This window comes from Eulemur rufifrons, chromosome 29 (assembly GCF_041146395.1).
Source record: "Eulemur rufifrons isolate Redbay chromosome 29, OSU_ERuf_1, whole genome shotgun sequence".
Taxonomy (NCBI): domain Eukaryota; kingdom Metazoa; phylum Chordata; class Mammalia; order Primates; family Lemuridae; genus Eulemur; species Eulemur rufifrons.
The window spans coordinates 21,074,273-21,098,466 of NC_091011.1; the positions used below are offsets into that span (position 1 = coordinate 21,074,273).

Here is a 24,194-nt window from a genome sequence, read left to right on the forward strand (position 1 = left end):
AACATAAGTAGTAAATTAAAATAATCTACCAAGTAGAAAACTGGGCAAAGGAGTTGAATAGTCTTTTCTCAAAAGAAGATAGACATAAAGATGGGCAATATGTAACATGCAAATATGTTCAAGATCTTTAGTCATTAAGGGATATAAACTAAAAACCGCAATGAGATACTACTACATACTCACTAAAATGGTTATAATCAAAAGGACAGGTAATAGATGTTAACAAGGATGTGGAGAAACTGGAACCCCTATACACTGCTAGTGGGAATGTATAATGATACAGATACTTTTAAAATGTTTGGCAGTTTCTTAAAAAGTTACACACAAATGTACCATATATCTTCACAATTCCATACCAAGAGAAATGAAAACATGTCTACCCAAAACTTGCAAATGTTCATAGCAGAATTATTTACAATAGTTAAAAAAAGTCAATCCAAATGCCCACCATGATGAATGTGTAAACAAAATGCGATGTAGTCATATAATACAATATTATTCAGCAATAAAAAGAAATGAAGTATTGACACATTCTACAACCTGGGTGAACCTTGAAAACATTATGCTAAGCCATTCACAAAAAACCACATATTATATTATTCCACTTATATGAAATGTATAAAATAGGCAAAACTACAGAGAAATAAAGTAGATTAGTGGTTGCTTACAGATGGGGGCATAGGGAAGAACACCTAATGAGTATGACATTTCTTTTAGAAGGACAAAATGTTCTAAAATTATATTACAGTGATGGTTGCACAATTCTGCAAATTTACTAAAGATCATTGAATTGTACACTTTAAATGAATGAATTGTATGGTATGTGAACTATATCTCAATAAATCTGTTTTAAAATGTTCTATCAAAAGAAAAGAAAAATCTTCCCTCATGGCACTGAATAACTATATCATGAAATGTTATATGTGTTCATTCTTCCTTACATGTATAGTTATAGCATCATGAATTATTTATCTTAACAGTATCAGTATATTCTCTTTTAAATAAGTTAATTATTCTCCAAAGATTTCCTTACTAGGTGGATATATACTAGTCTAGATACATATCAAAGCACTGCATTTTCTTCCATGGCTTAACACAAAAATATATAAGATAACTAATTCTAGAAAATATCAAAGAATAGCAAATATTGACTACTAAATTTCTAATTTCCAAACTGGTGCTCTTGCTTAGTGATGCTAAGAAAACATTTCTACCCCCTTAAGATTCAATAACTAAGAACTCTTGAGTAACAGTTTGCTTGGGAAATAGAGTGGGTAGAGTAAGCCAAGACTTCTCTCACTCCTCCCTGATGAGAACTGTCTGTAGAAACCACCAGGCCCAAGGTTCTTCACTGGGCCACAGAGCTAAGAAGCATCATCTTCAGGCTATCAAAGAAAAAGCTTAAAGATCTGACTTCCACTGTATATGCTTTCTCTTTGGATTTGGTCTCCTAAAATTTCCAACCTCTTTGAATAATCTCCTTTAGATGACATCATCACACATGGCTTGTGTGATAAACCAGATTTAGCACAGTCACCTGCCTGGGTACGGTAACTTGACCAACTGAGTCAGAATCTCTGGGGACTGACCCAGGTATTGGTATTTCTTTAGAGCTTCCCAGGTGACTCCTATATACCACCGAGAATTACTAGTTGAGAACCACAATTCTATATGGTACTTTTGCTATGGAGTACTTCAGTGTAGTTACTAGACTCTATTATATGAGACAGACACGTACCATTAACTGACACAATTCAAGGACATTCTTACTGTTACTTTATATTTTCTCTTAAGTGAAAAGCCTGTATCATTTCTTATTTAATTATATGTATTATGTATATAAAAAACATACAAGAACACACAATTGGCCTACAAACATTATATACATGTAATTAGATTCAGTAAATGTCTTGTATTAATTTTAAGTGATGTGAGCATTCTGTACCACTTAAAAGTAAGTTAAACATAAAAAATTTGACTGGTAAAGGAAAATTTTTAAAAAAACAGCTACTGATGCAAATAAATACAATAAATACAACAAACAAAGAATCCTCAATTTTTATTTTGTAAACCCTGGAAATACATGGAGAGTCACCATGCTACAAACAAAACTTTCTCAATGATGTCTGACCATCATAAACACGATACCTTTTTAGTAAAACCCTCATGGTAATTATGGCAAGAAGAAACTATATGAGTGCCACAGACAACTGTCTTTCAAATAGCTAGTCCACTAAATAAGCAGGACACAATTTAAGTATTTTATTATTAACAATAATATAATGCTAGGCTGTACATATATTTTAAGATAAAATTAATATTAATGACAATAACCGTTAGCATCTTTCTATATTCATGCAACCATGCTAATAAATTACTTATGTGCATTATCTCACTCTTCACAACACTGTGAAACATGCATTATCATACACTATTTTATAGAAAAAAGAAAATTGTAGCTCAGAGAGGCTAAGTAATTTAATTTACTCAAGGCCACTCTGACTATAAGTGGAAGAGCCACAATTTAACTGCTGTCTGCCAGAATCCAAGGCCCATGTCTTTAACCAACTATGGTTAAGTCTCAAAATAACTTTGCAAATAAAAAAGTATCCCCATTTTACAGTTCAAAAAATAGAGCTTCAGAGAAGGTAAATAACATGCCCAAGACCATCAACCCAACTAGCAGTTGAAAACTGTAGCAGGAAAAGTCTCACGAGAGCTCAGTTTTAAAAGTGAAAACGCCAATCCCTTAAAGGAGTAACAAGCCATTTGAAAAGAGCAGTCTGACTCTTCCTGACATAATGATGTCTACTTAGACAACAATCACAAAACTTTACATGGTTACAAAGGGTTTGCATTTGGTTTAGATGCATGATCATGATGGCTCTCACACACAGATTTACTGAAGCTCAACAATGAGCTAAGCACTTTCAAAATGAGAATCAAGGAGATGTGTGACGAAAATAACTACAGTAACAAAGAATAGTTGTGTTTGAGCCAAAAAAAGAGTTAAAGACTTGGCTAGGTCATAAACCAGATATTTTAAGAGGAAAATAATTATAGAATATTAAGGAGAAAATAAAAAGCATTAATACGAGAATTTTCCATGCTATTTTCTGCTTCTAATGAAATGAAATATAATCCTTAGGAAATTTAATACCAAATTTTTATTCTAGATATATAAATATGACTCCAAAGGCCAGGTATGAACAACCACTCTGCCTAGTTGCCTGGAGTAGATGGTCACGCATAAAGCACACATACTCAAAGTAGCCACATCTTCATTCACTTGGAACGGATGGAAAAATTTTCTCAATTAACAGGATTTATTATGATGGAAACTTGCATGGTTATATATCTTGGCTGCTGTTGTTATAAAAGGCCATAAGGAGAGATTTATAATAGAAATTTGTATAGAAACTGTCAGACAGGATCAGGAAGTCATTGTGTCTGCTGTGTGAGTCCAGCCAATTTTGTGAAACCCTATGTGTTACATTCCTCCTCATGCTTTTACAATGGCAATGAGAAAGAGAGTTGTGACTTCGGTATTCTCAAATACAGTAAATTCCTTGAATAAAGGAGAATTTTCCAGTAGTGTCATGCTATCATTTTAAGGTGGCTATTATACAAGAAAGCCTAACTGTATGAGAGGGAAAGGTGTGTTTACTTATAGCAATAAATCCTGGTTGGTTGGGGACGAAATTAGCATGAGCAATGTTATCTGGTTGAGGTACAAGATCTCTTTTTGTAATTTACAGTGTGTTTCTGAATTATTATGTGTATGTGTCTGAACATTATCAGTAGATGGATATAAGAGGTTTTCCTACATAAGGGCATAGATCGTTCCTGGAACTCCGTAGGTATTTTTTTTCCTAAAGTGTTTGATTTCTTGCCACTAATGCTTTTCCAGACTCAGAAGTATTAATGAGATAGTGTCTTTGATTGGACAGGGGGAAGGGAGACTGGGGAAAGACCACCCTTGTTTCCAGTGGCAAGAATCCAAAAAAATTAGCTTAGGAAACTGTTATAAGATTGGGCTCCCTTCAACTTTGACCAAAGATCTCCACACTTGGGCCACCCGCTGGGTCCAGTGTAAGCGAACACAATTGGTAAAGCCTGGTGCCCTGTCAAGCTCCTCCAAGGACAGCAACCCATAATCTAAGAAAATATAAAGACCCGTCCAAGTTTTGACTAAGTGAATCGCCAAAATCCACAACTTTCCCTGGCTTCCAAGGTCTGGGCAATGATAAATATTTTCAGCGTAATAATGTGCTGACTGATTACCACATTTTAATCTAAATGTCTTAAGAGGGTTCTACTTGAGTTCTAGTTCTAAAATTCTACAACGACAAGACTAAAATTCTTAACCAAAACCACATCCTTTAGAGTCTATTTTTCCAAGACTATCAATTTGTCACTACTCTACTTTGTGGCTTCTTCATTTAATATTTTTTTGCTATAAATACATCCATTTAAAGCTAATGTTATGGCAGGTAGATGGCTGGGAATTCTTTTCAAACACACATATAATCATACACAGAAGAAAGATATTATTAGCATTCCTGTGCTTCCCTAATGTCATTTCACAGTGTGCTAAGTATGATGCAGTAATCAACTGATGGTCATATTATGAATGGTGATGACACAATTCCTTTAGCAGATTTAAAATGTTAATTTTATTTCTAAAAAAAATCTTGGATCATGCTATTATGCACTTAAATAATGGTAGGAATAAGTCATAATATCATTTGTATTATATACATATTGCTATAAATGCAATTATCAGTTTTATAATTATGAGTAACAATGAAAGTTTTCTATTCACTACTCAAAGCTGAGGAAAATCTATAAATGCCAAGTCTTTATTTTACATTTCTATAAGCTACCTACAAGGTAACAATGACAGATGTCATGAAATATGTAATATGGTTTGCACATTACCAGCTAAAACCTGGTACAATACCTTCACTGTGATGGAAGGGACAGGGTCAGTTCCCACTTCAACATCAGTGGCTTGCTGTAAACACAGAAGTGAGAAGGCAGGAAAGAATGATTTTAATATTACACAGCAATGATTGAACACAATGGATGCAATATATACTTCCCACTGCCAAAACAGGGAACTAACTATAAGGGATGTATCATTCTAATGACAGATTAAAAGAGTCAATGTGGCTTTTTGGATGTCTTCATCTGGAAATTCACAGCTAATATTCAAAAGCCCCAAAACGGAACCCCCAAAAAGGAAAGGAAAGATCACATATTTTATCAAGCCACTCAATTTCCAAACTCACTTAAATGTTGAAAGTATTAATTCTATTAATTTGTTCTTTATATTATATAGAAGAAGGCTTCCTTGTATTTCCCAGATAAACATGCCATTCAAAAGCCCTAAAAAGTTCCCTGTAATTTCAACTTGCCAAAAGTATATTCTATTCTGATTAACATGTATCTAAGACATGTAACTAATGATAGAGAGATTAAGTGGCCTTATACCTGGAAAATAAAAGTGGAAGTGTATTTTTTTGGTAACAGTACATATCATAAACTAATACTCTTTAAGCATCAGCTTGGGTTACCTGGTCCTACCTCTTAAAGAATGCATAATATAATATAATAAATTAAACATTTCCTTATAACTTACAACTCATTCTTACACTGAAAGGAAAAAATGCTCCCTCTATGTTAGAATAAGACAAAGAGGTAACATATTTTCAAATAGTACTCATATGAATTCCTGGGGAACAATTAAAATTATAATGTCTCTATCTAACCAATGAATATGATCCATAGTGTTTATTTATTTGAAATTTTTTGAACTAAGAAGAACTAAGCTACTTCTAAGCAATGGGGATCATTATGATACAATGGGCATGAGCAGAACTAAGAGTTGATAGATTCATGTTCTATTTAGGGCTCCATAGGAAACCATATTTGAACTTATGATCCAGCTTCTTAGTCAGGAAGATAGGATACAGCAATGCTTACCTTCTCTATAAAAGACTCTGTTCTAATTTAAATTATATTACTTTTTTTGCAACGTGTGCTTTCATAATAATGATTCAAAATAAAATATTAATCCAGGCTTTTTGCTTTAGCTAAAATCCAGGAAATGTTTTACATTTAGCTGTCCACAAATCTAGAAGAGAAATCAACACCTCCTGTTTCCTGCTCTTTTCAATCCATGCTCAAACACCTAGATACTTCAAGGATAGCAATCCTTTAGGAACATAAAATGTTGTCTTTTTATAGCCAGAGAGAAACAGCTATAAGAAGACATCATGGCACCATAGCCACATAAATTGTTGGGCTAATGTTTTCCAGTGGGATGAATATGATACTCTCAAGAAATCTCTTAAGAGGGAAAAAAAAATAGTAGCACAGGGAAAATAAAGCTGGAAAGAGACACCTAGTTAGAGGAAATAACACTCAGGATTACCAATAGAGAAATATACATTGCAATATAGTGCTACCACATAAGGCTTTTTCCTACAAAGACCAAAAGTACCTAAAGAACAGAAAGGGAATTCCTCATTCCAAATAGCCTATGTTTAAGAGAACATAGAAAAAAATTATATAAGTTGCCCAAAGGAGCAAAGAGTCATTTCCACAGCAGGAAAATGTGTATACATTTGTCAGCTAACTAAGCAGAAATGTTCCACTCAGACTACACCATTCAGGTAGAGTGAAAAATGGTGTGTGCTGAATGGCCAATGTTTAAAACAGTACCTCCACTATGTGACTGCTGGGTGAATGTTTCTTTCATATATAGTCCAACATTTTTATGTGTACCCAATTTACTATACTATAGCAATGTTAACATGATTTTTATCACAATCTAGATTGGCTTTTTATATGAAGATTAATCTTTGAAAACTCATGACAACTACTTATTATATTATGCTCTGATATCTAAATATCAAAGACATTTCCCAGGCAGCTTTATATTATATAAACTACAAATATGGCAAAATGAGTGAATCCAACAACTCTCCGAAATTGATCAACTTTTGGTAGGATCACAAATAAACTTAATAGATTTTGCCCAAACTGCAGGCAGTGAGACATAATCAATCATACCCTAACAAGTGCTTACAGAAGACTAAACAATGAGGTGGAGTAATACACCCAAGAACAGTCCTCCTTTCATCCTTTCTGTTTTTCAGTTGTATTCATTCATTCATAGACCAAATATATATTGAGCAGGTACTATTTGGCAGGTACTAAGTATACAGCAGTGAACAAGACAACTAATGAAATGTAGGTGGTGATGATGATGATGATGATAACAATTATCACATTAATTTAACAAAGTAGATTCTATTATTATTCCCATCTTGCAAATGAGAACATTGAGACCAAGAAAATAAAGTATCTTGCTTGGGTCACCCATACAGAAGTAGGGGAAAAAATAATTCCTGGACCAACGAACTATCTTAAACTACCCCACCACCACTACCACCATAACAAACACTGTAAATCACCAAACTCTGAGGTAGGCCACTCACAAACATTATCTCATTGAACCTTCAATAAAACTCTGATGCAGTCAGTATTATTCAGTGACCAGTAATATCTCAACACTATGGTACTGAGAAAGTTAAAAAAATAAAAATGGTAGGATCAGAACAAGGGCAATAACCCCTTCTACTGCTCTCCCTCCCCTCAACCCCACTTCCTTTTTAAACAGAAATCCTGCTTAAAAAGCAACTTGCTGGCACTAAGAGGCTAGAAATATTTTTATCTAGACCGTAACAAGGCCTAAAATTTGTCATCTCCCCTGAAGTTTCTACTTGGAGAAACTGAATCTAAGCCAACATATTTTGATCCCAATTCATCAGAGTCTATTACTGTTATAAACCTCTTTAAAATCTGCAAATACACCTACAGACTCTGCATCAAAGTTAGGAGAAACCATAGCAGAAACTTTCAAGTCATCTTCTCTCTCAGTCATGGGCCAAACACCTGTGATTTAAAAAAAAAAAAATAATTAATCATAAAGTAAAACCTACTATATAGTTTTTCTTTAAAGGTTCATCTATACCATATATCAAAAAACAACCCCATAAACATATTCACAGTTGAAAAAATATATTACAGCATTAAATGCTTAATGTTAATTCTTTCCCTCTATAATAATGGAAAGAAAAATTGTCTGTTTCTCCAAAGATATTAGCTAAGACGTGAGCCATTGACTAACCAGTACTGGGAATTTCAAAGCCCTCTCCTTAACTACTACTGGAGGCCCAAATTAGTACAACCCTTCTGAAGGTAAGTTGGATATAACTATCAAAATGTAAAATGTACATATCTTGTGACTTAAATTCTACTCCCCAAAATTTACCCAATACCCACACACATGCCCAGTGAGGTTCTCTGCTGTTAGTAGTAATTTTTTAAAAAATGAAAACAACTTAAATATCTATATATCCATTAATAGGGAAATAGTTAAATAAATTGTGGTGCATCTATACTATGCAATGGCCCAAAGCCACAAATAAGAGTGCTATCTTTATATACCGATATGAAAATAACTGCAAGATATATCTATTCATTAAAAAAAGCAAGATGAGGTACAATGTGTCTAATATGCACATATTTGGATAAAACAATTATATAAACATGAATACACACTAGAAGAATACACAAAAACTCTTGATAAGGATTGCCTTTAAGGACTAGAACCAGAATCTTGGCTTGAAGGGAGGTTCACTTTTTATTGTTTACTGTTTTAGTACTATTTGAATTATTTTTACCACATTCATGTTATTTTCACAGTTTTAAACATGTCTACATTGCATAAGGAGATATTATGAACAAGTAAAATAAGAAACATAAAAAACATTTATGCACACACATATATACACAAAAAGAGACATGTGTGCATAAAAATAGATTATTGGCTGCCCACCGAACGAACATCTATTCTTTACTCCTCCCTCTTTGCAGCAGAGCCCTAATTTTGTTGAAGTATCCCCTTCATCTTAGACAAGGTCACCCCTCCCAGGCCCCAGGGTCAAATCCCATCATGGTGATTCTGTTCCACTGACCATTTGTTGTTTTAGGCATGAACACGGGACTTAATCCTGGCAGATGGGAGGCAAGGGAAGTTAGGAGTGGGGTGTGCTGGCATGCGCTTCTGGAAAAGCTGTTCCTCCCTAGTAAGAGGGGAGACTCAGCAGAAATAGTCCTATTCTTCCCTGAAAATCATATCTGCACATAATGCCTGGAGCTGCTAAGATCATCCTGTGACCCTGAGGGGAAACATCCTCCACACACTGAGGCTGGCTGACTGACAATATAGAAAGCATTGGATGATGTCACATGAATCAGCTGTCTCACAATAATAAGAATTGCCTATAATTGCCATCAGGCATTCCCACCATACTGCAAGATTTGGAGTGGGAATTTCCATAACTCTTGTGAGAGTACAAAAGGCTGTTCATTACCCATCCAATAACCTTCTTCAATTCTTCTTTACTTAAAGCCCAATTTTATTCTAAGCAACAGAGCACTCAGCTAAAACACTTAATTTCCCAGCCTGTTTTGCAGCTTGGAATGGCTAGTTAGATGTAAGTACGAGCTACTCAGGGTGTGTCTTCCAGGAAAGCTCCTTATGGGGGCTGACTCAGCTGCAGATGTGAGGGCAGGAGTTCCAAAAGCCATCCTGGACTAATAGATGACCCTGGAATAGAAGAAATGGAAGTCCCTGATGACTGTGGAACTGCCAAGCCAACCCTGGACTGCCCATCACTGGGCTTCTTTCACAAGAGAAAGAAATAAACCTCTACCTTGTTTAAGCCACCTTATTTGGATATTCTGTTATATGTAGCCAGGCACAACCCTCAATGAGAAAGCTTGCCCAATACAAATATTTCTAGTACTTAGTGGTAACGTCAACTTAGTTATCCGAGACATATTTCAAATGGGGTGCAGACTTTCATTTCATCCCCACATCTTACTGCTCTCTGTTCCTTCCTGAAGACACAGCTGTGTGGACTCCTATCCCAATGTTGCACCCAGTCCTTCATACCCATCCCAGCTAGAGAACATGATCAACTGTCTAAAATCATAAGAAAACTCCATCTTTGAAAGTTCCTGCCAGTAGATGTTATTGACTACTGGTAAAAAAATGCTAGCCAAGATTCACATTAATGAGTTGAGTATGAAAAACTTCAGAATCCATGAGCCCTACAGAAATTATTACTATGATTTCATGCTTACAACATACATTCCTCATATAACTTACATAAAATCAGCTTCAAAAACACTTTTATTACAGTATAATATACACCATGTGTACAACAAAATGTACTCTTCAAATTGGCTTTAAATTTTGCTACAACTCTTCCTTTGAAAAAAATTTGTAAAAGCTTTAAGTACTGAATATAACCCATAAGTCCGTGAACTTTTTTGCAAGTTAAAATAAGTGATATTTAAATGAATAATGTCATCAAAAAGTTCAGAGTTTTAACTTCTCATAATCTTCCATAATGAAATAATTTGGTGCTTTTATATAATTACAAGCATTTTAATAAACAAACATGCAATGGTTTTATAAGGGTATAGGATAGTTTTTTTCCATATCTATATCTAGAACTAAAATATTTTAAAAGCCTCTCTTTTTAAAAAGTTTCTCTTTGTTTCTTTCTCAGGAATAAAACCAAAAGATGATGTCATAGAAGAGGAAAGGAACTTCAAACATTAACTAAAATTTGAGGTTATATAAATAATGAACTTTGCACCCAAATCTGTGGGTACATCCCTAGCTTAATTAGCAGTTATTTCAAGATATACCGAAGGATCCAGGTAATAATAATTTATAAAACAGCCTAAGACTTCTCACCCAAGGGCATCACTGTGGCCGCCAAGAAATAACTTTTAGCTGTAAGGGATTTTCTGAGAAATTTCATACACAATTAATGTTAATTGAAATATCGATTAGCACATTGCTTATGGAAAGGGCAAAATCTTACACAAAATTTGGAGAGAAAGCCACATTATTTAATGGAGTCTGCAAATTTCATGTTTCATATATATGCCACTCTTCCCCACTTATATTTTCAAATGACAAAATAAGACTTATAATTCCATTAATCCCAAAAATACTAGTATAAAAAATTGAAAATAATTGTATTGCAATATAACACATCCAATTTTAACCATTCTCTATTTGGCATGAGGGTGCTGACAACAAATAGGTTTTTAAGGAATTGGAGGTACTTAAAGGACCTGAATTTCACTGGTTCACTTTTAAAGCTTTCTAAAAGAATGTGTGAAGCCAAATCACAATAACTTTATTTTAATATTCATATTTTTAAAATATATTATCTCAATTCCTCAGAACCAGAGGAATACAATCTTGGTAACATAGACTCAAAAGTACATAAATCTAGTAAAATGATTGGATCAGGATTAAGATGGGCTCTGTTGTTTTGGTTGGCTTTTGATACTCTGTTTCTTTTATTATTCCTACTTGTTTTAACATTTCTTTTATGTGAAAATATTCCATATTTTTTCCCATTAAAAAAATACTTTTACCTGACCCTGAAAAGGGAACTTAAAGTAATGCTTTTCACATGTCCAACTTAAACTGCAGGATTGGTGTTTTGTTTCTCCTTTTAATTTACAATAAAATTATACCCTTGTGAGTCCCAAAGTAAGATAATATTGAGTTATTCAAAACTCAAGGAACTGAAAATATCATCAACCTCTGAGTCATTAGAAATCAGCATACCACAAGCTACACACCATTTGGACGGCTAATTAACTACAAACATAAATTATATCACTAAACTGCAAATGACTACATTTTTAGTAACAAAATGGTAATTCATGTACTGCTTTGGTTTCTTTTAAAAGAAGCAACCAAAATTTTTTCAGGAATATTTGAAGTTAATAAATGACCACTCTAAACTTTAATGTTCTTCTCAAGGCTTAAAACTACTACCCAAAGATGTACTTCTTCCTTTCTTAAAGTTAAAAAAAAAAAAAAAAAAACTAGATAGCACTGCCCCTGAAACACATTAACAGAAGCATTATCTTAAATAAAACATACTTTTCATAAGCTATAACATACAAAGTAAGCACAAAGACCTTGTGTGCTAAAGAATGACATGTTTCATAAATATGATTTTAATTAAGCTTGGAGGAGAAAATTAATAAAACAAAATACTCATATACAAGATAATGTAAATTTTACAGTGAATACTAAAATAACAAAAAGCTGCAAATGAGATACCTTGTGATTTGTTAACTTCTTTGATGATTTTCTGAAGTTCTTTCAATTCTGTATCAAGTTCATCATAGTTTAGTTCTCTAGATTCAACTTTTGGAGCTTGGAACAAAGAAGGGTCTGTTCCCAGGTATGAACACTGCAGGTGACCATCATCACTCAGAGTGACTATTGCTCCCTTTAAATCACTACAATAAGGAAGAGAAAATGATATAATTTAAAATTTCAGGAGATTTAGTCTTGAACAATTACACTTTTACTCAATTTAGCTTCAACATACCATTAAGAAAATGACTATAGAATATCTCTACCTCCAAAGTTTTACTTCAAAGACTTGATTTACATGTTTCAAACATGATTTATATTTATGGAAGTATTCCTAATATTAAGATTCATCACAGGAGGGGGAAAAACTTAGTTATTATAATAGCTACCATTTGGGGGGACCTAACTGCATGGTAAATCCTTCTCTCAGAGCTTTTCAATTACTGTTTTTAATCCTCACTCCAGCTGCCACTTGGTGGATTTGTAATAACCATGCGAACAACACTCATGGAAGTAAAATGGATGGAGAGATGGAGCTGGGCTGCTGGCTTGATGAAGACCACGGATGAGGCACAGGAGTGAGAACAGGAGGATCCAAGGGACAGAACAGCAAAGAAGGTTGGATGGGGAAGCCATCGGAGGCCTTGAAGAAAAATGTGCCCCATGCTCTTTTCTCATCCTTTTCCCTCTCTCTACCCTGGAGACTCACATTTGCCCTCTTTCCCCAGGTCCATCCATCATGGCTTCCCTCACACACACTCCTAACTCAAGCAGCTCTCTGGTTTGTTCTTTCTCTCTCTTCACTCTATTCTTAGATAGAAGTAGCCTGTTGTTTCACTTAGTAGCTTTTTCTCTATCACTCTTCTGGTCCTGATTATTTCTTTGCCTCCCCATCCTTTCACTGTTCCTCCTCTATTAGGTTCCCTTGTATCTGTTTTAATCTAGAAATTAGCCATAATATATAAGTTATGGATAATTTTAGCATGTCATTTTAAAAAACAAAACTGGTAAGTTTTTCTGAATGTGCTATAAAAAGTAGCTGAGATGAATACTGTTTTTGTTTCCTCCCTAACTTTCCCAGAAGAAAAAAATTCAACATTGTCATAGTCACTCTGACTTGATACATAATGGATATGCTTGTTTGATTTTTGTTACGTTTTCTATAGTAACAATTGATTTTTCTTAAAAAATGTATTTCCAACCCTGTTTTAGGGAGTAGATATTAATCAAAAATAATTTAAAAATTATGAGAGAAAACAAGATGAGAAAAATGTTACTACTTATCTGAAGAAGAGAAAAGGAGATAAAGTATATAGCAGATAAGGCATGTACCAGTCTAGGCTTATTCAGAATGAATAGGAATTTTTAAAACTCTCCAACTCTGGGCCATGGCAAGTAGCCATCTTATTAATCTAAAAGCTCTACTTGGTTAAGAATAGATACTATCATTGCTCAATCCTTCCCATAAGGTGGCCACCAGTATCCACTTCACTACCTGCCTTAAACAACTTTCCTATACACACCTCCTCCAGGGCTCAGGTAGTCAGTGCCACATAACCCTGTGGTATGGCTTCAGAGAAATAAAAAAATAAGCTGATATTACTGATTCAACAGCTAAAGAAATAGATTAGGAGTCAGAGGACTTAAGTTCTAGCTCTGACTCTGCTCCTGTAGAGCATAGGCAACTTGGAGAAGTCTTCCTAAATGTTCCTTACCTCTAAAATGAAAAAGTAAAATGATATAATCCTCAAAAGTCTTTAATTTTTATGAACTGGTTGTGTCATCTACCTCAGAAAATAGATACTCCCAAAATGAAATTATTTTCCTAAAACAAAGTGTAAAAGGCAACCCCATGATACTTGTGGGCTTGAACCTTTCTTTACAGACAACTGAAGCCACCTAGTGGCCAAGGAAATCTCAACTTCCAACTCTGACAAGTCCATTTTAAGAGGGCAAACCTTCCCTCCCTTCTGAGTTGCGAGTACAGTCTGCTCCCCATTCTCTCCAGTCTAGGAACTGTATGAGTCCTCAGGAAACTAAAGGGCAGATCTTTGGCTGGCTTCTCAGAGAATGTGGGAATCATCAGTTCTTTAAATTCAAATGGGCGTTTCCATTTCATCCTCACCCTTTGAGTGGTCCATAATACAGGCAAGTTAGCATGACCCAATACAAGTAACCCTCCCTGTCCAAATTATTTGGTCTTTGAGGTGGATAGTTGTTTTTCATTGCATCAAACAGCAAATAGCAACAATTAGATACAAGAGATTTATCTAAGAAATTATCTGAACCTATTAAGTTTCTGAGTTCAGACAGGAAGAGTTTGGATAATACAGAATACATATATTTCTTCAGACTCTCAAAAAAAAAAAACCACTTTTTACTGGCATTTGCAGTGTCCCCATGGAAAAGGGAGGAGCCAAGGTCTTCCCTCATGAAAAGAATTCAACAAATGTCACCAGAATGTCTTGATAGCTAAAGTGATTACAAAACTTAAGCAACATACTTTTTTTAAAGAACAGTGGCATCAAAACGATTGTCTATAATTTAGATCAAATAACAGACATCTAGACTGTAGATGAATTCATAGCAAATTACATTTTTTATTCCACAGTAACATAAGCTCTAAAAACTCTAGAATAAATCACTGGTGTTTCTATCTAAAACACCTATGACGGACAGGGACTTTGACGTAGGCCTACAGTTCTACTTAATAAATAAGTAGTATCATCACTTGGCATCTTTATACAAAGGACAAATTCTAAAATATTTATATTATTACTAAAATGAAGCCCAATTTAAGTATAAAGAGAAAAAGAATACAATCAATCAAGATTTCCAAAAAAATATTTCTACTGAATAAATATTTTTATTTAACAATATTGTCCATGTGGGTTAATGGGTAAGGTTCTGTGAGTGATAGAATTTTATGCTGAAAGAAGCCATCAATTAAATCTACCATTGTGTACCCTACTACTTCTATCTTAAAAGTAGAGTTAATATTGACAAAATTAAGATCTCTGAATTATTACTGCCTTTTGAAGCACATCAGCTAATCCAAGACACCAGAATAATGTACTTTATGAAGAATCAAGGTAAAAGATGTCATATTTCTAGGACACATAAATATTTTGTGATTTCAGCAATGAGGCATGAAATTAAACAATAGAGTTTTGCTCAGAAATTTGTAAGTGTTTCATCACTCAGTAAACAGAACCCTGCCTTAATAATACATTAAAACAAAATTCCAGATGGATTTTAAAAATTAAATTTAAAAATATGAAACTACAAAAATATTTATCTTCCTTTGGGATGGGAAGAACTTTTGCTGAAAGAAAGCAATGGAAGACACTATAAAGGAAAGGATCTCTAAATTAAACCACCTAAAAACTTTACATTTGTTAATGGCTTAAGAATACAACATAGTAAGAACAAGAATAAAACATAGTAAGAACAAAAACAATTTTATACGCAGAACCTAACATGTAAAGAACTCTTACACATCAATGAAAATAAGATTATATCTCAACAGAAAAAGATCAAAGAATATATACAGACAATGCATATATAAAGATAATACTGTCAATAAACAGATGAAAAATGCAAAATCAAAAATATATATTTTTAAATTATATTTTAAAACTATATTTGATTAATACCTCAATCTAGCAAAAAATTATATTTAATAATGAGTCCTGCTGTTAGAGAAGGTTCATGGAGATACAAATTCTCTTACACTTTTGATAGGAATGTAAATTTGTTAAAATCCTTTTATGAACATTTTAGAAATATATATAAAAAACCTTAAAAATGTTCATTGCCTTTCACATAGTCATCTACTTTCACTGTTATTAAAAAAATTTAGAAGCAACCCAAATGATAAGAAAAAGGGAAAAATATTTTTTAAATCATGGAATATCTATAATAGCATGCTTAGAAACCATTAAAATCATGTCTTACAAAATATCTGCTATCAGAAAGAAACGTAAAAATATTAAGCATAATAGCAAAATATAATACTGCATATACATTTTATTCCAAGTTTATAAAATATATATGTATAAAACACATTAGAAAAAAATACCTAAATGCTACCAGAATGGTGACTATCTCTAGCTAGTGAAATTATGAGTTATTTTTATTTTGTCTTACAGTAACAAAATAAGATTAGAGAGAAAACCTTAAAAAAAATGTTCTAGTTTCCAACACCATAGACTGAATTTGAATCAGCAACTTAGAGATGAAACGTCTGTGGAATTCAAACCATTTATTTAGTTCTATTTTTGACAATGCCAATCTACAAAATGCGCAACATGAAACTATCTGAGGTGTAGCTCACAATAAATAGAAAATGAACAGCTTCTTTCATTTGCTCATATAATAATAAAATGAATAATAGTTTTAAAAACAAATTAAAATGTATATTAACTCTAATGGTCTCAGCCTCATTTTATGCAAAATAGAAAATGTTTTAAGTTATCAAATTGTCACTACATATAGATACCGAAAAAGTCTTTAAAACTTAAATACTATTTATTGCACCCAATTTTTACTCTAGCTCAGCAAGGAGCACATGATTGAAAGGCACTTCCCTTCAAGCACAGTCAGGCAGACTTAGTGCAAGCAGTGCTTCTTCAGTCGCCAAGTACTGGACATGGGCACTCGAACATATTTTGAATTAGTCTATCATCATTTATTTAAGACATTTTTATTGAGCATCTGCTATATAACAGAAGCTACAAAGGCAAATAATATATGGTGCAGGCCCTATAAAAAAATTCAGTCTAATTGGGGAAAAAAGACTTTAAAAAAAAAAATAACTATTGCAATCCAATGTGGCAGATATAGCTCATCAGTAAGACAGTGCAGTGGCCCTACGGAGAGAGCAGAGCAAGGCTTCACAGGACAGAAGATGGAAAAGCTGGATCTTGACCTACAAGTAGATCTTCAAAGATGAAAAAGAATAGATGCACTGAAGGCAGAGGATTTCAGTCTTGGTAAACTCATTCAGTCTCATGACTTTAAATACCTTCTTTGTGCCAGCTCCCACATTTATATCTCCAGCCAGATCTCTCTTCCAAAGTCCAGACATATACATCCAGAAGCCTACTTGATGTCTCCATTTGGAAGGCCAATAAATAGACATCTAAAGCTCAACATGGCTACACTGAGTTCCTGATTTTCACCCCAAACCTCCTGCATCTTTCATATTTCTGCTATTGGCAACTCCATTCTTTAAGCTGCTCAGACAAAAAGAATCTTGGAGTGATCCTTGACTCCACCTTCCCTTTTCTTTCTGTTGCACTAACATACATTCCATCATCAAATATGGCATGCTTTTAAAATGTGTCCTGAATCCAATCGCTTCTTACCAAGTCCACTACTGCATGCCTGGAACAAACACCCTTTTATCTCCCCTGTATAATTGCTGCTAACCAGTCTGCCTCTATCCTTGTGCCCGTATAGTAACTTCCCAATTCTTACAGCAGTGAAAATGTTCATGTCAGCTAACAACCCTCCAGCGGCTCCCCTGGTACTCATAATGAAAGCCCACGTCCTCATAAGAGTCTTCAAGGCCCCCATTCCATTTCACATTCTTCTCCACTTCTTTCACTTCTCTCCAGCCACAGCTATGTGAAGGTTACTCAAACACTCTAGCACAATGCTGCAAAATGAAACATGTTGAATATAAGTGTTTAGAAATATTCATAGTAATTTGCCGTTGCTGCAGCATCCAAGCATGTAATCAGTAAACTCATCACACTGATAGGGTATAAACCAGTGCAGACATTGTTGAGCCCACTAAGTCACATATGTCATCTGCTGCCTATTAATCATGCATAGTAAGACCACTTATATGACGGATTGTTAAAAAAAAAAAAAAATTAGAAAGTCCATCACCTTGGATTCTTAGGAGCACTGCTCTACCATATTCCTGTCCCAGGGCATTTACATTTGCTCTTTTCGCTGCCTGGAACTCATATTCTTTTCCCAGATACCTACATGGATGGCTCCCTCTTTTCCTTCAGGTCATTGCTTAAAAGTTTTCTGTTCATGAGGACTTCTCTGACCATGCTAAAAAGGTAACCATTCCCACACTCACCCCACCCTACCCCCAGCACTCTTTATCCTCCTCCTATACTTTATGCTTTCCCATAGCACTGTTCTGATATACTACATTATTTGTTTATTATTTAACTTCTCTCCCCACTAGAATGTAAGCTCCATAAGGCAGGAAATGTTTTATTCACTTTTGAATGCCTATAACAGTGCGTGGCACCTAGTGGGGACTCAATACAGCTTTGTTGATTGAATGAATAAATGATTGAGAGAGTTCATCGTCCAAGTCTTTCACCAAGGCCTTACATATTACTTTAAAAGAATAAAATGAGTAATTAAAGTGCATTGGTAATATTCTTTTTCATAGCACAATTTCAAAACATCAGACACATGATATGAAGGTCTCCAGCTAGCTATAATTTTGATTAAAAGGAGATCACAGCTTGACTTAAAGTCAATGAACATTTTATGAAGTGCCTACTAAGCCCAGGCTGACTGACTGAAGATATATGTCATTCTGATAAACAAGTTTGATTCAGCTGACCTAGCTGATAAGGCAGGGGTCTTCTTAGTACCATGCTATATGCTTGCCTCTCAAAAATAAGCATTTGGTCGGAGAAGCTAGCCCTTCCAAGCCTTCATTCAATATTTATTGAATGTCTATAATATACTAGCTGTTGTGCTAAGCACTAGAGATTTATATAATTGAAAAAACAAATTTATATAATGGAACAGAATCCATGCCCAACATTATAAACATGAAAGAGACACTAAATAACTAATTCTGTATCTGTTTCATACCATCTGACAAGTGCTACAAAAGAGAAGTAGACAGACTATAGATATAGGTTTCAAAGTAACTTGAACTAGGTGGTGGGAATAGGAGAATGAAAATAAAAAGATAGAGACAATGGTTACAAGAGACCTCACTGTCTGAGGAAGTGACATTGAAGCCAAAATATAAACAATGAATTGGGAGTTGGGGGAGGCAGGGCAATAAGGAGCAAATAATGTAAAAAGCATGTTGAAGAAGGTTCAACATGTAAAGATTCCAAAACAAGGAGACATATGAAACATCCAGGGAAATTAAGCCCATAGTGACTGGAGCAAACAAAGTTCAGAGGGAGATGGGGCCAAGAAGTTACAAAGTTACAAAGGACTAAATCACATAGGTTCTTTAGACTCCATTAAAGTTCATGAATTTTACCCTCAAGCAATGGAAAATCACACAAGGGTTTTAAGTATAGGAATGAGGAGCTACATGATCAGGTTTATCTTTAACAAAGATCTCTTCTGATTTCAATGGGAAAAGACCACTTTGGGTGGGGTTAACACAGTAAATCCAGGCAAGGAAAGATGGTGGCCCAGGCAAGAATGATGAGAACAGAGAGAAGAGGACAGACTCAAAACATCTTTAGGAAGTATAAGCACATTATCTCATTTAATCCCTCAATAACCTTACAAGGAAAAGGTATTGCTTCCACTTTACAAAAAAAAAAAAAAAATTAAACCCAGAGAAGAGAAATTAATAGATTATGGTTGCCAGGAGATAATAAGCAGAGCCGCAGTTAAGAGCCAGGCTTTCTGGCTTCAGATCTGAAACTTTCTACCACCACATAGCTGCCCTCCGAAGGTGAAAAATGATACCTCATACAAATGATTTTTTTAGAGTTGACTATGTGTTCAGCAAACATAAAATGCTCCAGGACAGAATGATTTTACATTTAACTGAACTGTATTTTAAATGAACTACAGAAGGTTTTCTTCATTATTTCTCTAAGCACAATGCTTAAGTATTCAAGAATCAAATATGAAAGTAAAAGACAAAAGGAAAAGGAGAGCCCAATTCTACAAAAAAATGTTAACTGAATGATATTTGCCTTTAATCTCCAAAGCTAAATATAAAATGATTATGGCTATTTCCTCATGTTGAAATTAATTTAGCTGACACACATATTTGAAATTCAGTAGTAAAGACATATTTGATAGCCATTTAGAAATTGCTATTTTCAGCAGGTACCAACCTTATACATCTAAAAAAAAACTTTTTTTTAAAGTCTCTTTTGATGAGAGTTATCGGTTGTTAAAATTATTGGGTTATAATGTGGATTAATGAATATCTACAAAATGTAACAGGGATGTGACTTTCTAGTTAGTTCTTGTGAAGACAAGTATGCCTTAAACAAAGAAGAAATCATTTTCATATTGGAAATACTTCGAATTATAATTATTGTTCTTATGGTTAAACCAGCTTTGGATTCTTTAGTGCCTTTACCAAACCAACACTGAAACAGGAAAACAAAAAGAACAGGGGGACTGCACACAATTTAGTTCTAGCCTGGTTTTTTATTTACTCTTCACTTCCATTGCTCCACTATATTTCATTCACTCATCATTAATTCACTCATTCTTTCATTCATTCATGAAATATTTTCAAACACCTGTTATATATAGGATACCACTGGAAGTACAACAGAATATACACAAACAAATTAAATCAGAAATTAGCTAAAAAAGATTGCAATCCTGTAAAAGAATAAGATATGCACCTTGATAAGTATAACATAGGGTAAAAGACATAAGTACCATAAGACAAGTATAAAGTACTTTAGTGTTCAGAAGAATAATGCCGTTTCTAGTCAGGGGAGTCAGGGGAATTTTTATGGTGTAAATAAAAGCTTACATTGGACCCTGAAGAACAATGTGTTCTTCAACAATTGTTTCTGATCTTAAATCAACTCATATATGATTTGTAAACACGGAAATGATGTCAACAGAACTTTGAAGTTGATGCATACTCAATTTTTTCCAATGCATGAACATTTTGAACCTCTAAGCAGCAACAGGAAAACACAGAACATGACCGTATACAATGCACCATTATCCCCCTGTTCTTCCTCATGGCTCAGTCTGCATATGGGCCCTTGGCCTGAAAGTGCTTCTTGCACAGTTCTCATGATCAGGGTGTATTTTGCTCTTGTCTTCTCAACGCTTCCTTCAAGTTACCTTTACCTTTCTATTTAAAGTTAAAGTTCTATTTTATGATGGGTATTACTGTGGTCTGGTTTTCTCTTTTTTGTTTGTTTGGTGTTTTCTGTTTTGTTTTGTTTACTTTTTTGGTGTCCTGATTATAAAGTTGTATAAATTTTGAGAGATCTGACTCAAGACAACTTATTTTCAAAAACTTTCATATTGTTAATTTCTAATTTATTATTTTATAACAGAAATGCCTGTAATATTTGAGCCTGTGTATTTGGAAAGTAGGTGTAAAGAACATCCAGAATGGAGGACATGAGAGAAAAAAACACAAAGCAAGAGAAGTTTAGATTATGTATGAGAAAAAACAAGCAGCCTAGATATAACATGTGGTGGATAAAAAAAAGAGAAATGAGATTATTAGGAATAAAGCTGCCTAAGATCTTAAACTTTATGTACTTACAGAACCAGTGAAGGCTTTTAAGCTAGTGAGTAACATGAACAGAAATACACTTTTTAAAAGATGCACCCTTAAAGATTGCAAAAAAATATTGTAAAAAAAAAAAAAAAAAAAGCTGATTCTCATTAAAGTGATATATAGATGTAACAATCCAAGTGAAAATCCCAGCAGGCTGTTTTCTTTTTGAACTGACAAGTTGATTTCCACAATTTCTATGGAAATGCAAAAAACCTAGAATAGCAAAACAATCTTGAGAAAAGAAAAGAGATGGAGGGGTTTCACAATTGACCTCAAGACACACTACAAATCTCTAGTAATCAAGACAGTATGGTATTGGCATGAGAATAAATAGAGCAACGGAACAGAATAGAGACTCCAGAAACAAACTTACACTCATACGGTCAATTGATTTTCAACAAAGATGCCAAAGCAATTCAAAGGGAAAAGGAAAGTCTTTTCAACAAAGTGTGTTAGAACAACTGGATATTCATATGGAAAAAAATAAACCTCACAGCATACACAAAAATTAATTTGAGGTGGATCACAGACCCAAACATAAGAGCTAATTCTATAAACCTTTCTGAAGAAAATGTAAGATGGTATCTTCATGACCTATAAGAGACAAAGATTTCTTAGGATATGGAAAGCAAAACCATAAAAGAAAAATGAGAAATTAGACTTCTTCAAGTCTTGAAACTTCTGTTCAACAAAAGAGTCTGTTAAAAAAAAAAAAAAAAAATCAATAGGCAATCCAAGGACTGGGAGAAAATAGTCACAAAACAAATTTCTGACAAAAGACTTGTGTCCTTCATCTATAAAAAAACTGCTATAACAAAAAAAGTTTTTTAAACCAGACAAATGACATGAACACACGTTTCACAAAGTATTAAAATGGCCAATAAGCCATAAAAAATGCTCAACATCGTTAGTCATCAGGGAAATACAAATAAAAATTGTAATTAGCTACCACCACACATACATTAGAATATTTACATTTAAAAGACTAATATCACTAAATGTTAGGGAAGATGTGGAGCAACCAGAACTCTCATATATTGCTGGGAGGAATGTAAATGGAATAACTACTTTGCTAAAAGGTTTGCCAATTTCTTATGAGAATAAATATAGAGCAACCCTTTGACCCAGCAAATCTACTCCTATTTATTTATCCAAGTTAAGTAAAATATATGTCCACAAAAAGATTTACACAGGAGAATAGAAGAGATCTTAAAATTATGGTAAATTCAATGAATGGAACACTACTCAGCAACTAAAAAGTAGCCACTGTTACATGCAATAACACAGATGAATGTTAAAAAAATATTATGCTGAACAAAATAAGACAAATATAAAAACAAACCTACTGTATAATTCCATTTATGTAAAGTTTTAGAATAGGCAACATAGATCTATTGTGAAAAAAATATGAACAGCGGTTACCCAAGAGTCAGGGAGAGGGAGGTTATTAACTTAGAAGGTACATAAGGAAACTCTCTAGGTAACGGAAATGTTCTATAACCTGAGAGATGTGTGAGTGATGCAGATATATCCATTTGTCAAAACTGCCCAGTTAAGGTTTGTATCTTTCAATGTATGTAAACTTTACCTTACAAAAAGCAATAAAAAATAAGGTAGGTGAAAGTATAAAAAAGCGAGCACACCAGAACATTGATAAACTGCTGAAGCTGAGTGCTGTGTACATGGGAGTTCATCATACTAACCACTTATTTTGTACACATTTGAACTTTTCCATAATAAAAAAAAAAAGTCAAATGAAATCTGCAGATACATATACACACACATACATAAAATGACACCACCAAAGCACTAAATACAGGGATGATGTATAAAATCTACCCTGACATCACCTGGGCCTGCCTAACATTTCAGCTCTGTATTTATGCCAAAAATGTTCTCTCCTACTCCCATTTAACCTTCTCAACTACCTTCCCCATTTCCCTTTATCAGCGTGATAGATTGAAAATATGACCAAAATTTTCTCCCTCTAGATATCCGCTGCCCTTGCAATGAGACTTTATGGCCCCTTTCATCAAGGAATGAAGTCTATTTCTCTACCCCTTGACTCTGGACTGAATGTGTGGCTTGCTTTAACTAAGAAAATAATGAGATCATCCTAGATTAAGATAGGCTGTAAATCCAATGACGTGTATCTCTATGAGGGAGAGAAAGGGAGAAAATACGCAGAGAAACGAGGGAAGAAGCCATGTAAAGACAGAGGCAGAGATTGGAGTGATGAGTCTATAAACCAAGGAACACCAAGAGTTGCCAGTAGCTATCAGAAGATAGGAGAGAGGCATGGATTCCTCTTGAGGGCCTCCAGAGGCAACCAGCCCTGTTGACACCTTGATTTCATACTTCTGTCCTCCAGAATTGTGAGAGAATAAATTTCTGTTATTTTAA

The 24,194-nt window shown here is 34.2% G+C and overlaps 1 protein-coding gene across 16 annotated transcripts in view; it reads right to left on the minus strand.

Annotated features, from left to right (window-relative positions):
* The window catches only part of BBS9 (Bardet-Biedl syndrome 9), a 440,322-nt gene that overhangs the window by 258,998 nt on the left and 157,130 nt on the right, over nucleotides 1-24,194 (minus strand). For all 16 annotated transcript variants that reach the window (XR_011231786.1, XM_069462324.1, XM_069462319.1 and 13 more), the window contains 3 exons: nucleotides 12,242-12,423; nucleotides 7,889-7,965; nucleotides 4,964-5,017 (listed from right to left, as the gene is read on the minus strand). Coding sequence is in view for 15 of the 16 variants with exons in the window: in XM_069462324.1 (XP_069318425.1) it covers nucleotides 4,964-5,017; nucleotides 7,889-7,965; nucleotides 12,242-12,423 (313 nt within the window). In the remaining variant the exon portion in view is untranslated. The remainder of the gene's footprint in view (nucleotides 1-4,963; nucleotides 5,018-7,888; nucleotides 7,966-12,241; nucleotides 12,424-24,194) is intronic.